The 18921-nt window shown below is 42.6% G+C and overlaps 1 protein-coding gene across 1 annotated transcript in view; it reads left to right on the forward strand.

Moving 5' to 3' along the window:
* The window catches only part of ptch2 (patched 2), a 114769-nt gene that overhangs the window by 49778 nt on the left and 46070 nt on the right, over positions 1-18921 (forward strand). Inside the window, exons 5-10 of the mRNA XM_055641628.1 lie at positions 905-996; positions 7618-7813; positions 9175-9296; positions 12786-12933; positions 16353-16484; positions 18547-18702. Of these exons, the coding sequence (XP_055497603.1) occupies positions 905-996; positions 7618-7813; positions 9175-9296; positions 12786-12933; positions 16353-16484; positions 18547-18702 (846 nt within the window). The remainder of the gene's footprint in view (positions 1-904; positions 997-7617; positions 7814-9174; positions 9297-12785; positions 12934-16352; positions 16485-18546; positions 18703-18921) is intronic.

Below are 18921 nucleotides of genomic sequence, written 5' to 3' on the forward strand. Positions count from 1 at the left end.
ATCAGCCATGATCATATTGAATGGCGGTGCAGGCTCGAAGGGCTGAATGGCCTACTCCTGCACCTATTTTCTATGTTTCCTACACATGTTGCCAGTGGGAGTCTGTAGGTTTGAGCAAAAACCTATGAGTGAGGAGAAGATAGGTCTGTCTTAAGCAAACTTACCAAATGGTAAACGCACTTCTAGATGTAATGTCACGCCACTTTAATTAAGAGAGTTACTAATTCAGACCCTAACTAATATGGAATGAGCTGATCTCAGCTAGAGTGGTGTTGATGTTGCTACCAACAACTTTAGCATGTTTGGACCACAATGCCAATTGTCAGACAGTGGTGATCTTGCTGCTCATTTACTGGGCGATAGGTTTTTGTCAAACGCAGGTGAGGACCCAATCTTCAAGTTCAGCTTTGACGGATCTTCTGATTGAATTGCTTGCTGACAGGACAATGCATGAAGAACAACTATTTGGGATGAGAGACAGGATTATCATTGCCCTAGGAAGGCACCCCTTCATTTGAGCTTTCCCTGAAATAAACTGTGCCCGTCGTGGCAAACCTTCCCTTGAATCTCAGTCTTAATCTTTTGAGGTTTGCGTTAGCACCAATGCTACTGTATCATCTACAACTTTGCAATTCATTGAGAAATTCACCGGTGAATAAGGCGACAATGCGGGAAAAAATCTTTAGTATCTATGCACACGTGCACCAGCATTGATATACTTAATATGCTTGCTGTTCCCCCATTCCCATCACTGAAAATATTTAACTCAAGAGCTGATTCTAGTCAATGAAAATAAGCAGAAAATTAAATCAGTGAATCATTTGTTGCCAATTTTCCTCTTTATGCCCTTGTTTAAGATAAAATGTAACCACATTTGTTCTTTTGCTTTGCCTCCACCGTCTAGATGATTGAGAAGCTATTCCCCTGTGTTATTCTAACTCCCTTAGACTGCTTCTGGGATGGTGCCAAGCTTCAAGGAGGTTCTGCCTACCTACCGTAAGTACGGCTGTGTTAATTACTATGTTTCTGGGGTTTTAGGGATTGGTCCTCTTAAAACAAAAATGACACACTGGACATTTCTCCCGATTTTTGGTCTGAATTAAAGTGGTGAGAGAGGCTGAACAATGGGCAGCATTCTTCCTCTGCAATGTGGTTACTTGTCAGGCAGAGCAGAGAGACCCATGGGAATTCTTTGTCAACAGACGATAACTGAAGTTATTCTCATGCTAATCTGAACTTTATTGCCGCAAGTTGCCCAACAAATAAAATGTACACATTATTCATTCCACGGGCCCTATTTAAAAATGCCCCATGAGAAGAAAAAAGCCCTATTTCGAATAAAATCAGCTCACTTGACAGCATCTCTCCCTTGAAAGATTGTGCACAGCTCTTTTTGTGTTTACTCTGTCAGTGTTAAACTGACACTGACTCTTATTCTTCCTAAATTTTGTATTTAAATCGCCATGTACGTGTGACGTTTTCAATGTTTGCCCTCTTTGAACCTGTTTTCCCCCCCCCCACCCCCTCCCTCCTCCGATCCACACAACTTTGCGCCAATTTCATTCCCCACCTCCCAAAAACCTCGCCCCACTCCACCCCACCGACCCTAACCCCAACCCCCTCCCCAGCCTTCACCTCTGAGGGTGAGCCTGTGTGTGCTGTCAGCTTCCGCTTCAGTTCAGCCGGTTCGAAGTACGCGAGAGAAAGAGAGGGAGGGAGAGAGAGAGAGAGAGAGAGAGAGAGAGAGAGAACGAGAGAGGGAGGGAGAGAGCGAGCGAGCGAGAGAGGGAGAGAAAGAAGGAAAACAAAGAATGGCAATCTATTCTCAAACATGCAAAAACAAAAGGGCTTGAGCAGGCTCACTCAAGCAAGAAATAGGAGATAAAGGAGCCTCTCTTTGGTTGCAGTAGAAGAGGTTGCTGGTATGTGGGAATCAGAAAGTTTGCTTCACGCGATGCGTTACTCATGAATTATTGGAGTGTCATTCTGGCAGAATTGGCTATTTTCCCCTCGTCTACTATTCGAGATGTCCCGCACATTCACGATTTCCTTCCAACAGTTTTTGTTTCTTTGTCGACTCTCAACTTTGGTGGTGTGTGTGTGTGTGTGTGTGTGTGTGCGTGTGTGCGTGCGTGCGTGTGTGTGTGTGTGTGTGTGTGTGTGTGTGTGTGTGTGTGTGTGTGTGCGCGTGCGTGTGTGTGTGTGAGAAAAAGTCAAAATCATTGGTAGGCTTTGTTTATGATAAATGTATCTAAGGAGACTTAAAAAAGAAACTCAATTAAAAAGGGCTGCACCATTAATTAAAGAGCATTTTAATCATTTCATCATGTGGAACTCTGGTTTCAGCTTTGCTTGGTCCTTTTAAACTCAGGAGGCATCGTTAAATGACAGCAAAGTCCAATTTTTTTTCTTTTTGTTCAGCAAGGATCTGAAAATTTTCTTTGCGGATGTATGGCTGACAGCGAAATGTCAGATCATCAATGATCCATAGCATTTCACTGCCACGTGTCGTCGATTCTTTGCAGTCTTGCAGTTCTCATGACAAAAGGCCCCGGAATCTCCAGAACTTTGCAGAATCACAGACTGTAAAACAGGAGCTGGACTTTTCCAGTTGTCCAATGTATTCGCTGTTAAACTTTAAACCTGAGGCGCTGATGTCAAAGACGTCGCTGCTCTTGTGTAGACTTCATCACGTATTAAGGAGTTGAAATCTGCCACCAGAAAACAGCTGTTGACAGTTCCTTGTGGGCTCAGATAGGCAGTAAAACACCACTTCCAAATTCCCTCTGCCCCCATTTGTTTAACACACCATAAGGTGTTGGACATAAAACAGATAGAAACAATTTTAAGATTGTTCCCTGATTTCAATTGTTCAGATTCAGATTCAGATTCAACTTTATTGTCATTGTGCAGTGTACAGTACAGAGACAACGAAATGTAGTTAGCATCTCCCTAGAAGAGCGACATAGAATACGAGCAATAAATAAATCTACTTACGTGCATACAGTCATAGTATTTTTTTCCTGGTGGGAGGATTGTCCGGGGGGGGGGCGGGGGAGGTGATTGGTAATCACCGAGGTACAGTGTTGAGTAGTGTAACAGCCGCAGGGACAAAGCTGTTCCTGGACCTGCAACGGAGAGACCTGTAGCGCCTCCCGGATGGTAGGAGGGTAAACAGTCTGTGGTTGGGGTGAGAGCAGTCCTTGGTGATGCTGAGCGCCCTTCGCTGACAACGCTTGCTTTGGACAGACTCAATGGAGGGGAGCGAGGAACCGGTGATGCGTTCAGTGGTAGTTTCAGTTTAGTTTATTGTCACGTGCACCGAGGTACAGTGAAAAGCTTTTGTTGCGTGCTACTATCCAGTCAGCAGAAAGACAATGCATGATTACAATCAACCTATTTTACAGTGTATGGATACATGATAAGGGAGTTACGTTTAGTGGAAGGTAAAGCAAGCAAAGTCCGATCAATGGTCATCAATGAGGTAGATAGTAGTTCAGGATTGCTCTCTGGTTGTGGTAGGATGATTCATTTCATTTGAAAGCTTTTCAACTCTTGTCCTTTTAATGCCGAAGGTACCACGTGATAGTCATTTTGCAGCATCCCCTACTCTATAACATAGCAAAGTAACACTTGCGTTGTATGCTTGAGTCATACAAATAAATCAGCCATTTATAAAAGTCACGAAAATAAATTGAGCGACACACTGACATTCCTCAATTCCCACCAGTAATCTTCATCCTCCCTAGTTTCCTTCAGCTTCTCCCCCACTTCCAGTAAAGAAGCTAAGAGAGAGACCTGACAGTTCTGAAGGACTTTATTAGGTCTTGTCGAAGTAGAGAGAGAGAGAGAGACAGAGAGGCAGCCTGGGGAGGAGGGAGCAGGCTCTGTGTCAGAACCTCTTCCATCCAGCTCTTCTTGAGTCGAGTTTTCTGCTCAGCTCCTAAATGGTGATGAGCTGGCAGCAGTGGGTATTGAAATGCACTGAAATGAGAAGAAAAGGGAGAGAGTGAGAGAGAGAAAAAAAAAAGACACTCTTTGTAGTGACGGGAGAAAACCGTACAAAAGGATATTTTACAGATGAAGAGATTAATGATTTAATGTGGCTGAGAAGAGAGCTGTTACAGGGGGAGTGGGAGGAGGAATGAGCACAATGGGGGAGGGGAAGAGACACAATCTAGAGTGGCAGCCAGGGTTGGAGACCGCAGGGCTCTGTTTGTGGGGCGTAATTTGATTATTTAGAGGAAAGACCTTTAATGAAAAATTAATTTGATCGGGCCTGACACATTGCCTGGGTAAGTGCAGGTGGAGATTGCCAGCTGAAGGGAAATGGGTTTACTAAAACATCACCAAATTGCAGGCAAGCTTGAGGCCTTAAACAGAAGGACACTAATCCCACCTTTAAAGAAACACTAACGTGGGAACACAGTTCCAATGCATTGCCATGTCCAGTATCTGAAATGCTACATCAAATAATCTATTTTTCTGCACTTCAGCTAATTCTTATATCTCTCTCCTACTGGGTGATTCTGTGCAATGTGAAACATTAATGCATATGAATAAAGTTCCTCCATCCGCTATTGAAACAAACATTAGACAGAAGCTGGGGCAACTTCAAATCAGTGCAATAATATCTTGGTATATTAATTTCAAATAGCTCCATTTATTTGTGTTTGCATTAAGATTCATTTTCAATTTTGATTATATCTTTCTCTTGAATTTTGATCAGTTTTGCTGGATTATGTTCCGGTCATTCACTAGTTTTATTTTCTCTCAAGGTTCATAGGCAGGGCTCCCTCTTAAAGCATCACCAAAGGGTGTGCTCCTCTCAGTTGCAGGTTGCTACGTATTACAGTTCAAGTCCGTCCAAGCCTACCTTATGAAGTATCCCAACAATGTCAAAAGATGTGGAGGGGATCTCTCCCTTGCATCGTTGCAGGGGTTTGGAAAGGCCCGGGACGAAGCACAGACCAGTAATATCAAGACATTTGAGAGTTCCTCAGTAATTGTCATGTCTCGTTGCACAAAGTTGAGAAATGTGAGTGGGCACCGCGGCCTGATCAGGCTTTCCCTCACTTTGTTCCTGCGTAATGGGATAATACATGGTCTTTTACTCTGCATCTGGCAATGATATAAGCTTAAAGGAGAAGGTACCTCTATGGGCAAGTGTAGTCAATTGGAAGCACTTTCCAGCACACCACCTCATTCTGTTTTTTAATACACTTGGAAGCGGTGGGAGGACTAACATTGAGAAGGCAGTATTTGTATTTATTTTAGAATGACTGCATTTATCGCATCCTCCATTTATTTGGTGGCACAGTGTCGCAGTTTGTAGAGCTGTAGCTTCACAGCGCCAGGGACCTGGGTTCGATTCCAACCTCAGGTGTTGTCCGTGTGGAATTTGCATACCCTGCCTGTGACCGCGTGGGTTTCCTCTGGATGCTCCAGTTTCCTCCCACATCTGAAAGATGCAAAGGTTTTGTAGGTTAATTGGCCTCTGTAGATTGTCCCTGGTGTCTATGGAGTGGGTGAGAAAGTAGAATAATATAGATCTAGTATGAACAGGTGACTGGCATGGACTCGGTGGGCATGTTTTCATGTGCAGAAAGGAACTGCAGATGCTGGTATATGCTGAAGATAGACTCAAAATGCTAGAGTAACTCCACGGGTCAGGCAACATCTCTGAAGAAAAAGGACAGGTGAAGTTTTGGGTCGGAGCCCTTCTTCACACTTCTGTTTCCATGCTGTATCTCTAAATTAAACTAAACACCTCATGTGAAAAAAATGGGGAAACAGTTAAGGTGGAATGCCATGAGACTTTGGACTGTATCAATGATTCCAACATAATTAGCATCTTTAGTGCATGACTGGAGGCTATTTGCTTTCAGGGTAAACAGTTCCCTTTGACAGAAGTTACCTGTAGAGCTAACTATCGTCTCCCCTGAGAACAGCATTTGAAGTGTCTTGTAATGGAAGCACGCAGTGATCAGAAGAATCTGGTGACATGCGGGACATGTCTTCTGTTTACTGCTTGTAGCCAAGTTATACATGCATTCTTCATACATGTGTTTTCGATTTCACTACAAGTAGTGGACAGAAGAAATCATGCACAGTAACTTAAACAGATATTATCACGTCCATAAAGAGGGAGCCTTGTCATCAGTAGCCCCATTGTAAAGTGAATGGTTAAAAATATTTATTTCTTACTGCAGTGTCTATTTTGGTTGGGGAATTTTTTTGTGCCAGTAGATTTTTTTTTGACTGAAGCAGTAACTGGGTTACCATCAACAGAATTAGCAAAGTAGCTGCAGAATTTGATGGTAGGGGAGGTTATGAATTAACAGCGGCAGCTGACATGACAACAGGCGGAACGAAAAAATACAGAGGTTCGCCAGGTTAATAATTCATTGCCACACATCATCTTGCTTGGTGACTCCTCCAACATGCCCAACTCTCACTGATTCATTGCGTAAAAACCTATATATAAAATGAAGATGGGACCCATCAAGAAAAGATTCGCAGGAAGTAGTGATTGGTGGAAGCACGTATTGAAACTCCTGTAAATGACAATTGCCTCGTTATATTGAAAGAGGGTGGGACCCTTGTCATGGAGTCCCGCGCCGCAGTTAGAAAGAAATATTAAAAATGTATTTGTGTGGAGTCTTTTGTGTCATCGTGAGCAATCCCAAAAGCATTGCACAGCCAACAAAGTCATTTTGAAGTAGTGACTATGATAATTAGGAAACATTTCAACAATTCAAAGTTGCCAAAGATTGGAGATAGGGATTGCTGGGATCACGGGGGTTATGTCAGATGGTGCCTTTCAACAGCACTGGTTTAGCTGAGTTGGTTGGGGAGAATCACATATACATGTGATTTACGTTCTGTTTTCAGTGTGAAAAATTGTGTTTGCCAGCTCGAAGATTCAACACTCTCCTATTTGTCAGGTGGAGCTGGGGAGATGGTCAATACTGAGAGTAGTGGGTTTTTTTCAGCAGCGAACATAGTCTTCTAATGATGAATATCATTAAAGTTTTGCAATAGAGATAATGAATGTTTTACCATGAGCAATTAACTGTTGAGTTGCCCTTCAGTGCAGCACACCATCTACTGGCTTTGATAAGAACCATCAAAGTTGACTCTTATTGATTTGATAACCTGTTGGGTGACCATGCAAGAACCTTTCCATGGCCCACCCAACGGTGAGAATGAACTTATCCCCCAAGATCTGATACAGTTAATGCACAGTTTGTTCGGCCTGTTTGCGGGCTCATGGATACAGGTCAGAGTTTGGAGAAAAAAAAATTGAAGGAGCTGCTGGAGGAACTCAACAGGTCAGGCAGAATCTGTGGAGGGAAATAGATGGCAACGTTTCAGGTCGAGGTCCTTCATGTAAACTGCCCAGTTGAAACTAAGGGTCTCGACCTAAAACGTCAACTGTCCATTTCCATCCACAGATGCTGCCTGGCCTGCTGAGTTCCTTTTACAGCTCTACTTCATTTTTACTACAGATTCAGCTTCTGCAGTCTCTTGTGACTCCAGATCAGTTGGTATTAACTGGAGATAGAAAAGCATATATGCTGCCAGCAAGATTTAAATAAACATTTCTTCCCACAGGGGTAAGCCAGATATTCAGTGGATGAACCTTGACCCTGTGCAGCTCCTGGATGAACTGGGGCAATTTACATCTTTGGAAGGATTCAGGGAGATGCTGGATAAGGCACAAGTGGGACATGCCTACATGGACAGGCTCTGCTTACAACCAGATGACACTGAATGCCCCGTGTCTGCCCGAAACAAAAAATCACTGGAGGTAAGCCACTGGAGGCAATTTATTTCATCAAATGCCAGATGCATTCAAAAAATGCTGGAAATCTGAAATCAGATGAGAAAATGGTGGATTCACTCAGATGGTCAGGCAGCATCTGTGGAAAGAGAAACGAGACAACATTTCAGGTTAAAACCCTTTTATCAGAAATCTGATCTCTCTTTCCACAGATGCTGCCCGACCTGCTGAGTGTGTCCACCATTTTCTGTTTTGATTCCAAATTTCCACCAATTGTAATTTTTTTTGATGATTATATTGATTGGCAATTTATTTGGACCGTTAGATAAATTTTGGTCCTTAACAATTCGAACGCTTAGCTTCACTGTTGGGAGTGAAATTACTGCCACAGGACATCGATATTTAAATGTATGTGAGGTCTCTTTGCCTGGCAAATGCTGGTGTATATTTTCATTCTGGAACGCCTCATTGTTCATAATCGTAATCATACTTTATTCGCCAAGTATGTTTTGCAACATATGACGAATTTGATTTGCCATACAGTCATACCAATAAAAAACAACAAGACACACAAAATACATTTTAACATAAACATCCACCACAGTGGATCCTCCACATTCCTCACTGTGATGGAAGGCGAAAAAAAAAGTTCAATCTCTTCCCTTCTTTGTCCTCCCGCAAAGTCGGGAAGTTGGGGGGCTTGAGCCTTCCATTGACGGGACGATCTTGGCTGTCGCAGCCGGTGGTCGAGCTCTACGTGTCGAGGCGATCAAGCTCCCGCATCGGGAGGATCTCAGCTCCCCCTCGCCAGGTGATCGGACCCCGGGTTGGGGCTAGTTGAACCTCCTGCGACTGCAGCTTCCCGACATCAGCCTCTACCTGATACTGCGAGCTCCTCGATGTTGAAATCCACAGGCCGCAGTTGGAGTGTCGATCCCAGGCATTGGATCGCAGGCTCCCACGGTAAGTCCATGGCCCCGCAGTGGAGCTCAAAGTCAGTCTGGAGCAAGGCGGCCAGCTCCATGATGTTAGGCCGCAGAACGACCGGAGATACGATCCGGAAAACAATCGCATCTCCGGCAAAGTAAGAGATTGAAAAAAAGTTTCCCCCGACCCCCTCTTCATCAATTGTTTCTACTCATGGGCCGACTGTTTTAGGCAATGTTGATTCTTCTGGCTGGTTCATCTGGTGCATGACGTGATGTTTAGACCCAAGTAAGTGTTGATTATCTAAAGACAGAGGCCACTCAAGCCTATGCAAAGTAACTTGATGAACCATTGTTTCTCAGTCAACTGCACTGGGAAATAGAACCTATATTTAAGTGAATTTAAAGATCACGGAGATGCTATTAAATATATATAATTAAACCTATTTAATTTTGTTGCAGGCTCCTAACATTCCCACTGAATTAACTGGAGGCTGCCATGGATTCTCAAAGAAGTTCATGCATTGGCAAGAGGAGCTGATTTTGGGTGGTGTCAAGAAAAATTCCCAGAACGTACTGCTGAGGTAAGGCATGAGAATGAAGGAATGTTGAAGGAGGGTAGAATTTGGCCAAATTGGCAGAATTAAAAGGGAATTTGGCTTCCCAAAGTTATGACTCTTCAGTTTGAGTCCCTACCAGAACGATTTAATGGAGGTCTCTATCCTCTCTTAAGAGGCTAATAAATAGAACAGGGAAGAATTTAGGTTCTCCAAATCATTCATTGTAAATTTGGAGCAGGAAAATGCGAGAAGCTGTTTTTCTGGATGTCTGTGCCAGCACTGCTTGTAGCCTCACCATCTAAATCTCCCCATGTAGAATTTTATCTCCCCATGACTTAATACTTTTACATTCTAATGCTATTTAAATTGTAATAAACAATGAAAGCATTTAAAATGATTAAATATTCATTTGTTCAAAAAAAGTCGACTAAAACATCAGCCAAATCTTTTTAAAATAAAACTTCACACCGAACACAGGTAGTTAAAACAATGCAAGTGCTGTTGTGTTTCTTCCCTGCAACCCCTGTTCAAATGACACGGCTGAGAGATCCTGTGGTGAGTCTAATCTGGTACAGGATCTGGGAGTAGGTTCCATAACATAAATGCCCAGGAACACAGCAGGGATTCTGCTTGACCAACGGGCCAGACTGCTGCTGGAAAATGGTGGACAGGCTCGGCCATTCCACGTGGGGCTTGTGCACTCCATGGAATTCCCGAAACGTATCAGCACATTGCTAAGAGCCAGCGTAATTAACACAACGTGGACCAATATTTTCATGCTTTCCTTTGGTCTCAAGTGGTTTGGAAGGGTTAAAGCCCAACTCAGACTGATTTGCCTTCCAATAACCGCACAGCAAAATAATTCCTCGCAAGAGCAATCACTGCTACCTTTTGACCTGAACGCTGGAGTAGCCAGCTGCAGTTAGTAGATGGGCATATAATCCTACCTCTTACATCATCCTTTCATTCTTAAGGAGTGAGGCCCACTTTTGAAAAGAGTTATTAAAGGTTAATACAATTAACAACTTTTTTACAGAAAATCCTATCAATACTAGGATCCCCTTTTAAAAACAGTCTCATCAGCACAATTGCCCTTTAAGTAATAAACCATTTTAAATCAATGTTTTTATTTTATTAGACTAATAGAGTGTGGAAACAGGCCATTTGGCCCAACTTGCCCACATCGACCAACGTGTCCCATCTGCACTAGTCGCACTTGCCTGTGCTTGGCCCATATCACTCTAAACCTATCCTATACATGTACCCGTCTAATTGCTTCTTAAACGTCCCAGCCTCCACTACCTCCTCCGGCAGCTAGTTCCATACACCCACCACCATTTGTGTGGAAAAAGTTACCCCTCAGATTCGTATTAAATCTTTCCCCCCCTCACCTTAAACTGGTTTCCGACCCGACCCTATTGCTTCAACTATTCAGCAGATTAGGCTGCATCAGAAGAGGGAGAGATATGTTGAAGTTTCAGGTCAGTGAACTGATGAAGAACCAATAACCAAAACTGTTACTGTACCTTTCCAAAAAGTTACCTCACCCCTTATTATCCCACATATTCTGACCCTACTCAGCTTTTTCACTTGTTTAACTTCATCCTGAAATATTCCGGTGGGTGGCAAGAACGTTAAGATAATAGTATAAAATTGAGCGCTTTAAAGTAAAAAATAGCGCTGATGGTATTCCCGCTCGAAGTGCCTCGCATTTAAGATAACGCAATTTCTAATTGCCCAAAACATTTCACTATTGATTAGTGGAAGCTTGTTTTTTCATGGAGTGGAGGGAAAGGAACAGGTGGCCTTGGTTGTGTGGCAACGTTGAAAGTGAGTTCTATAAAACAATGCATCAGTGGTGGTCTTTTACCGGTTTGCAGCTGCTGTAACAATCATGAGAGTTTCCTCCTTTCCCGGACTAATCAAGTCCTTTTCAGGGTTGCTGTTTTGCACCTTCCAGCGAAGGCAGTGGTGAAAGTTGGCAGCTGATCTGTCTGTCTGACTGACTCCATGACATTCTCAACGAGCTGCGTGTGGCTCTCTGGAGAAAGAGAGAAAGCTTAAAGACAGGGGAAAATAACACAGATCAATTCAAATTATAAAAAGGAAATGGTTTGAATCATGTAAAAATGTATGGAATGTTACACAATCCCGGTATTTTTGTGCCTTTTTTTTTTTTGTTTCTATTTAAAATCAGTGTAAAATGAGTGGGATTACAACAGAGTTGGTGCTTTGCCCAGAACATGACCTGGGAGATCTCTATGGATGTGGTGCAATCCCTTTAAACAGACCATGAAAGACTTGGAAACATTACTTTGTGATATGATTTATGATATCCTAGTTTTGCTCTTTGAGCTCTGGCTGTCAGGGTGCCAACCAGCAGGCTGGCCAGTAGCTGGAACGCACACACTGAATTTGCACCTGCGACTCCACTCTTGTGAAATCTCCGTGATGAAAGTGCCATAAAATTATGGCGTTGTTAAAGGTGTTGGGAGGAGCCTTAACCGGCCTGACAAAACATAGTGCCGAAGGGGCTGATAGGTCACCGGACCCAGGTCTAAAGTTTCATGCTGAGAGAACATGAGATTCTGGCTGATTAACATGTGGACCTCTGCGTGAACAAACTGATATAAGGCAGGATTTTTGCTGAGAGAAGAGGGTGTTCTTTAACTTCTTTAACTCTTTTAAGAGCGGCAATGCAAGCGATCCTAAATATTTTTCCACTCGCACACCAATCAGTCGATGGGATCCTCCTTTCTTTCATTTCTTTCCTTGCTAATTTTCTTTCCGTAACTCTCACCTCCTTGCTGGAGTGTAGCTCGGGACACAGATATCCTCCATTAGCACCTCCCAGTGGTCACTATTCATGTGCCAGCCCTGAAACATCACTAACCACCTAGTCAAGGACAGCACAGGGGCGCAGGGGTAGAGTTGCTACCTTACAGCGCCAGAGACCCGGGTTCAATCCTGAGTGCGGGTGCTTGTCTGTACGGAGTTTGTACATTCTCCCCGTGACCTGCGTGGGTTTTCTCTAGGATCTCCGGTTTCCTCCCACAGTACAAAGACGTACAGGTTTGTAGGTTAATTGGCTTGGTATAATTGTAAATTGTCCCTAGTGTGTGTAGGATAGTGTAAGGGTGCGGGGGTCGCTGGTCGGCGTGGACTCAGTGGGCTGAAGGGCCTGTTTCCGCTCTGTATCTCTAAAGTAAACTAAATTGTGGGGCTTGTAAAACAGTTGGAAACAGGCAGTGTTTACTCTCCCCGCAATATCCATCCTCCTCACCACATCATTGATAGAGTTGATTGTAGACTCTACTGATGAACGGTTCATTTTAAACATTCCCTGATAATTCAGGCTATCTTACACCTTCCCTCCTCGTTAGATCCAAAAATGCAGCATAGAAATACTCAATTGTGGGAAAAGACCTTGTAGCCTTCGATGAAAAGGGACTATGAAAATTCATGTGCTTCCAATATAAACTGGTTAAATGTGTCTTTTCTTCTTCACTCAAGTGCTGAAGCTCTTCAGACAATGTATCTGCTGATGAGCCCTAAGCAACTTTATGAACACTTCAAGGATGATTATGAAATCCATGATATCAATTGGAACCTGGAGAAGGCAACGGCCATTTTGGAGAGCTGGCAACGGAAGTTTGTTGAGGTACTGACAAATGCGATCATTCCTGCCCCTTTTGTTTTGAATGGACAGTAAATGGAGTTGATGCTTCTTAGTGGGGAGGGAAATGGAATATGAATTGATTCTGCTGTTAAGGAGCTAATCTGCTTGGTGAGAAAGATGATATAGCTCAACAGGTGAACTGATTTTCAGCGATAAAGCACAGAACTGTAGCTTCTGCACACAAAGTGCTGGAGTAACTCATCAGGTCAGGCAGCATCTCTGGAGAATATGGTTAGGTGTCGTTTTGGGTCGGGACCCTTCTTCATATTGCAGTTGCCTATCCATGTCCTCCAGATATGCTACCTGACTCACTGAGCTTCTCCAGCACTTGTGTTCAATTCATTACCTAAAACAGAGGCGTAAGTGACTGAAGAAATGTCTTGAATCGAAACGTCACCTATCCATGTTCATCAGAAATGCTGCATGACCTGCTGAATTACTCCAGCACTTTTTGTTCTTTTGTGTATTAACCAACATCTGCAGTTCCTTGCCTCTTGGTTTGCTGACAGTTGGCTCAGTGTAACTGATTGATCATTAATCTACACCACCCAGCATATGAATGGGTAATTATATGGGTAATGGCCTGGCTATGGCCCTTAACTGCCTCCAAATTGTTCACTGCAGAAGATGCTAAGCATTGACCCTTTGAACACTAGACATCATTTGCTGGCACTTTAAAACCCTGCTTCATTCAGAATGTGAGTTTTATGTCAAGCAATGGAAGAAACAGAAATAAAACGTGCAATTGAATGTTTTGAATAGCAAATGCTGAACCTCTCATTAGTGGAGTTTCTGAGCTGATATTTGATAAGCTTTTCAAAAGTGCCAGTAACGATAATGTAGTGAAGAGCACACTGGATCACAGATTAATATTACACCTCGAGGATGGGGTGTCTTAATGTGGATCATCTTGGATACTGATCCAACCAGTCGATATAATAATGAACCTAATTGATCAACACACAGTTTTGGCTGTAATCTTATGTTTTACATGATATCCGTGAAATATTCCAAAGTAGTTTGTGGTCAATTATGATATCTTGACCCTCCAGACTAAATTATAGAAAACTTTTATCACCAATCTGTATTTAATTGTTTCAGGGTGGTTAAATCGATAACAGAAATATTGCAGATATACAAAAAAATGGTAGTCGACTTTTAAAGATATCAGGATAAAAGAATGAGTTGAATATTACAGATATGGATATTAGAGTCATAGAGCTAAGCAGCATGGAAACCTGCCCTTCGGCCCAACTTGTCTATGCCAACCAAGTTGCCTAACTGAGCTAGTCCCACTTGCCTGCGCTTGACCCTTATCCCCCAAACCGTTCCTATTGTTGAGGTGACATATGAAGTAATGGTTGAATTATAACGAATGTGGTCAAATAGAGAGGAGTGATAGGAAGACCAAAAAAAACGCTGTGAATTGGTGGGCTGTAGGGTATTGCCCATCACATGCACCGATCACCTCGGCAATGTATCACAGGGCTGCTAGATCCATATTCAGCTCCAAGTCTGTGGTTTAAGTGGAAATTCTCCAAAAAAATAAGAGAGAATGAAAGAGATTATAACTGGTAGTTGGGTGGTTGCCAGGCAGAGGCTTAAGCTACATTGAACAAACAGGTCCTTTGGAAAATATGGATTTTTTGAGGTTATTCCTAATGTGTGGGCTTTTAACAGCATAAAATGAGACATACTGGAAGCCATCTCAATTTATATCAGAGACACGTCCGATCACCAGGGGTTGGTTGACCTGATACATTAGTTGTTTTATGCTCAGCACACTAAGGTGTTTCCACTGAGTATACATGACTGTGTGAGCAACTCGATTCAGTTTATTAAATACCTCCTAGTGAACTTCGGGGATTAATTTCTATGGGAAAATACTTTTAAGGGGTTTTTTTAATAATAAAGAAAACAAACACACTTTTCTCTTTATTTTCAATTGGATTCCTTCCAGTGTGAGGGGAGAATTGTTTCTGTAAATGCTGGAACTACTCATCAGGTTGATTTCCATCCGTCTGCAGCTTGCAGCATTGCACGAGGAGTCAGGTTCTGGGCTTCTGACAGATGGAGAGTTATGGGAACAAGCTGCTTGGTGATAACTGACACCCAGATGCTGATTGCGAGAAGACCCGAGGCCTATGAACTGCATGCCTGGAAAGGGAATTGGGTTTGTGCTGGGGTGAATAACAAATGTGGAAGATGTTTCACCGATTCCCAAGGTCGCAGTCCCTTTGGCTGTTACAGCTTAGGTGGTGAATGACGGCAACTTTGCTTTGCTCCAGAGGCCATGTGATCTCACCCGACCTTTGACCACAATGATCTTTGGCATCTGCGGCCATTACTCTAAGCTGTCAAGAATTAAAACTAATGTGTTTTTTACGCCTTTAAAAGGAGCACCCTTAAGTAAAAGAAAAATCAACAAGACGGATTGTCGATTTTGCATTTGGTTAAATTAGAAAGCTTTAAGATGGACCACAAGTTTACACATACTATTTTGATAAGACACAGAACCAGAGAGAGATACAGGGAACTGTAGAATTCTCTGATGTTTTTATTTAACTATGCAGGATTCAAATTGACTTAAACTGTGAAGGGTCTTGGGCACAAATTGAAAACACCTACAGAGTTTTATAACTAATTAGTCAGTTCATTTGTTCGGCATGTGTAGGAAGGAACTGCAAATGCTGATTTATGCCGAGTATAGACACAAAATGTTGGAGTAACTCAGCGGGACAGGCAGCATCTCTGGAGAAAAAGAATAGGTGACGATTTGGGTCGCAACCCTTCTTCAGTCTGACGAAGGGTCCCAACTCAAAAAGTGACCCATTCCTTCGCTCCATAGATGCTGCCTCGCCCACTAAGTTTCACCAGCATTTTTGTCTACCTTCGCGGAGTTACACAAGCATTTTGTGTCTATCTTGGGAACCTTCATGCCAGACCTAACTGAGGCTATTCAACGGAAGAAAATGTGAACAATTGTCCTCAATATGATCCAGTATCTGATTCTATTTTTTTTAAAGCATTATACAAATAATATGTTTTGAAATATAAATATGCAATTATCTATGGTTTGCAAACAAATGCATTTAGAAGATTTCAAGTGTCAAAAATATTGACAATTCTCTTTCATGGGCAAAACTGACTTCAACATATATGTACACATATATATTACACACATATATTAGTCTCTTGTCTCCTGGCCTTTAATGCAGATGAGTGACATGCTTTTAACCAGGGAAGCCCTGCCTTTGTAATCACCGCTTTGAATTTTAGAGGGATTTGCAGCACCATCAAATGAAGACCTTAAAACTTATGTTGCATTCGTTTGAATGTACATTTCCAAAGAGCCTGTAATACTGATGTTTTTAGCTTTCTGTTTTAACCTCTTGTTGTAGGTGGCTCACGAGACCCTGCCTCAGAACTCCACACAAAATATCCACGCCTTTTCCACCACCACCCTCAATGATATCATGAAGTCTTTTTCTGATGTCAGTGCCATCCGTGTCGCTGGAGGCTATTTGCTAATGGTGAGCATGTCTTGACCTCTGGATCTCTTGATTGAAGTTAACACCATTTTGTGTTGCCTCACAATGCATTGCCTTAATGAAAGAAATACAAACATAGGAGCAAGAATGGGCAGTTGAAACATGGCAGCCAGTTCCAATACCATTCAAAGAAGAAGAATGAATGATACTTTATTGTCACCTGTTCCTAGGGTGATAATAGATACCTAGGTCTTGGCGCAGATAAATCTACAAAAGTACCGAACAGTCCTATCTACTGCGCCCATCCACCAGTTCCTTCTTCATTCCCCAACCCCCAACCACCCCCACGCCGCCCCCCCCCCCCCCCCCCCCCCCGATCTTGGCGACCCCATGTCATGTCCCCTTAGATCACAGTGGACTATGGGAACTAAGCACCAAGTTCCGCACCAGTTTATCTGTCAGTTCCGCAACCTTTGTCTAAATTCTTCTCATACTGATGGCAGCAATTAAGTTTATATCGAGGATGCTGTAAATATGTTAAACGAGTTGCAAGGCAGAGAGAAGTTCTGAAGAAATGCTTATAACATCTGAACCGGTCAAATTTGTTGCATGTTTAAAACCTTGCACCAAATGGTCTTTTTCCCAAGTTTTAACAATATATTATCATTTTGTAACTGTGCATCCTTTCCAGCTCAGCTTTTTTCTATAATTGTAATGAAATCTGGCTTTGTAGATGTGTCGTGGTATACTTGCATTCTTCTGCCTGAGAGCAGTGTTGTGCATCATTTTTACATCTCCAGGCCCTTAAGCTAGAGGAAACTTTATGCACATATTTAGCATTTTAGATCAATTAATAAAGTGCCATTAAAATATTATGTAATAATGCACTGTGGTCTTTTCTGACCAGAATATCTGACCTTAAATTGATCGATTATATTATGTCTGTGCACACTGATCCAAGTAGCCTCTATGTACTAATCCACTTCTTATCTATAGGGGTGACAAATGGGAAATTGGCCTCTTTATTGTGTGTCTATTTTGTTCAGGATTATAGACATCATTTAAAAGCAAGAAATAAGTTGCATTAACCAACCATCTTTCAAGCGCTCAAAACTACCCAAATGCCTTCAGAGTAAATGACTTTAGAGGCGGCACGATGGCGCAGTGGTAGTGTTGCTGCCTTACAGCACCAGAGACCCGGGTTCGATCCTGACAACGGGTGTAGTCTGTACTGAATTTGTACCCTCACCCTGTGACTGTGTGGGCTTTCTCTGGGTGCTCAGGTTTCCCCCCACACTCCAAAGATGTAGGTTAATTGGCTTTGGGTTTCCTTCAACACTTCACAGATGTAGGTTAATTCCACGCTGTATCTCTAAACTAAACTAAAAGACTTCAAAGTTTGCCTACCAGATGTTGTGTATGCTCATGTGGCAGTCAGACTCCAGATGATAAGGTACCACAAAAAATGTAAATAATCAGTTAATCTTCAATGAGTGATGCTTGTTGGCCTTGGGTGTGAGTGGACAGGGTCTCAGTTTCACTTCTCATCCAAGTTGTCAATAGCGCAACATTTCCTCAGTACTGCATTAAATTCCTTGCATAGCATATTTGTTCAAGTCCTTAAATATTCTCTACCCGCTGATCTAAAGATGAAGACCCTTTCATGAACTGGGTAATGATAACACCCAGATATTATCTTCTAGCAATGATGAAAGTGGTGAATGATAGATGGAGGAACGTTACCAATGAATCTCCCTAGTTTCAGATTGAAACATTATGGCACCAGTGAATTTAAACTCTATAGATACTGAAAGGTAGAAAGGAAACCACCTTTCATTATTACAAGACATCGCAATGTGCATGGTTCGTAGATCGTAGATCGTAGATAGACACAAAATGTCTATCTTTGGTGTAAACCAGCACCGCCAGTTCCTCACACATTCCGTCGGCCCCATGGGCATCATGGCCAATAAAATGCTTTTGAAGTGTAGTCGCCTTTGGAGCTGATTCTTACGTTGTATCAGTTGAATATTTTTTAGTATTTTCAATTGCTGTTTATGCATTGTATGTTGATATGTATTTTTTTCTCTCTGATCTCCACTAGTTGGCATATGCATGTGTGACCATGCTGAGGTGGGACTGCTCAAAGTCCCAAGGGGCTGTGGGTCTAGCCGGTGTCCTGTTGGTGGCATTGTCAGTAGCGTCAGGACTGGGACTGTGTTCCCTTCTGGGCATTTCCTTCAACGCTGCAACTACCCAGGTACAGAATTCTTCTCTCAAGTTCCTGTTTCTCAGAAGTCTACCCTTCCTCAGCAGAATGAACTGGAGAAAAATCAACTGCTTTTGTCTCGGCCTACCTATAGAATGGCCTGGTTAGAGTGGATGTGGAGAGGATGTTTTCCAGTAGTGGGAGAGTCTAGGACCAGAGGGCACAGCCTCAGACTGAAAGGACGTACTTTTAGAAAGGAGAATTTTCTTT

This window comes from Leucoraja erinacea, chromosome 10, assembly GCF_028641065.1.
Source record: "Leucoraja erinacea ecotype New England chromosome 10, Leri_hhj_1, whole genome shotgun sequence".
In the NCBI taxonomy this organism is placed as follows: domain Eukaryota; kingdom Metazoa; phylum Chordata; class Chondrichthyes; order Rajiformes; family Rajidae; genus Leucoraja; species Leucoraja erinaceus.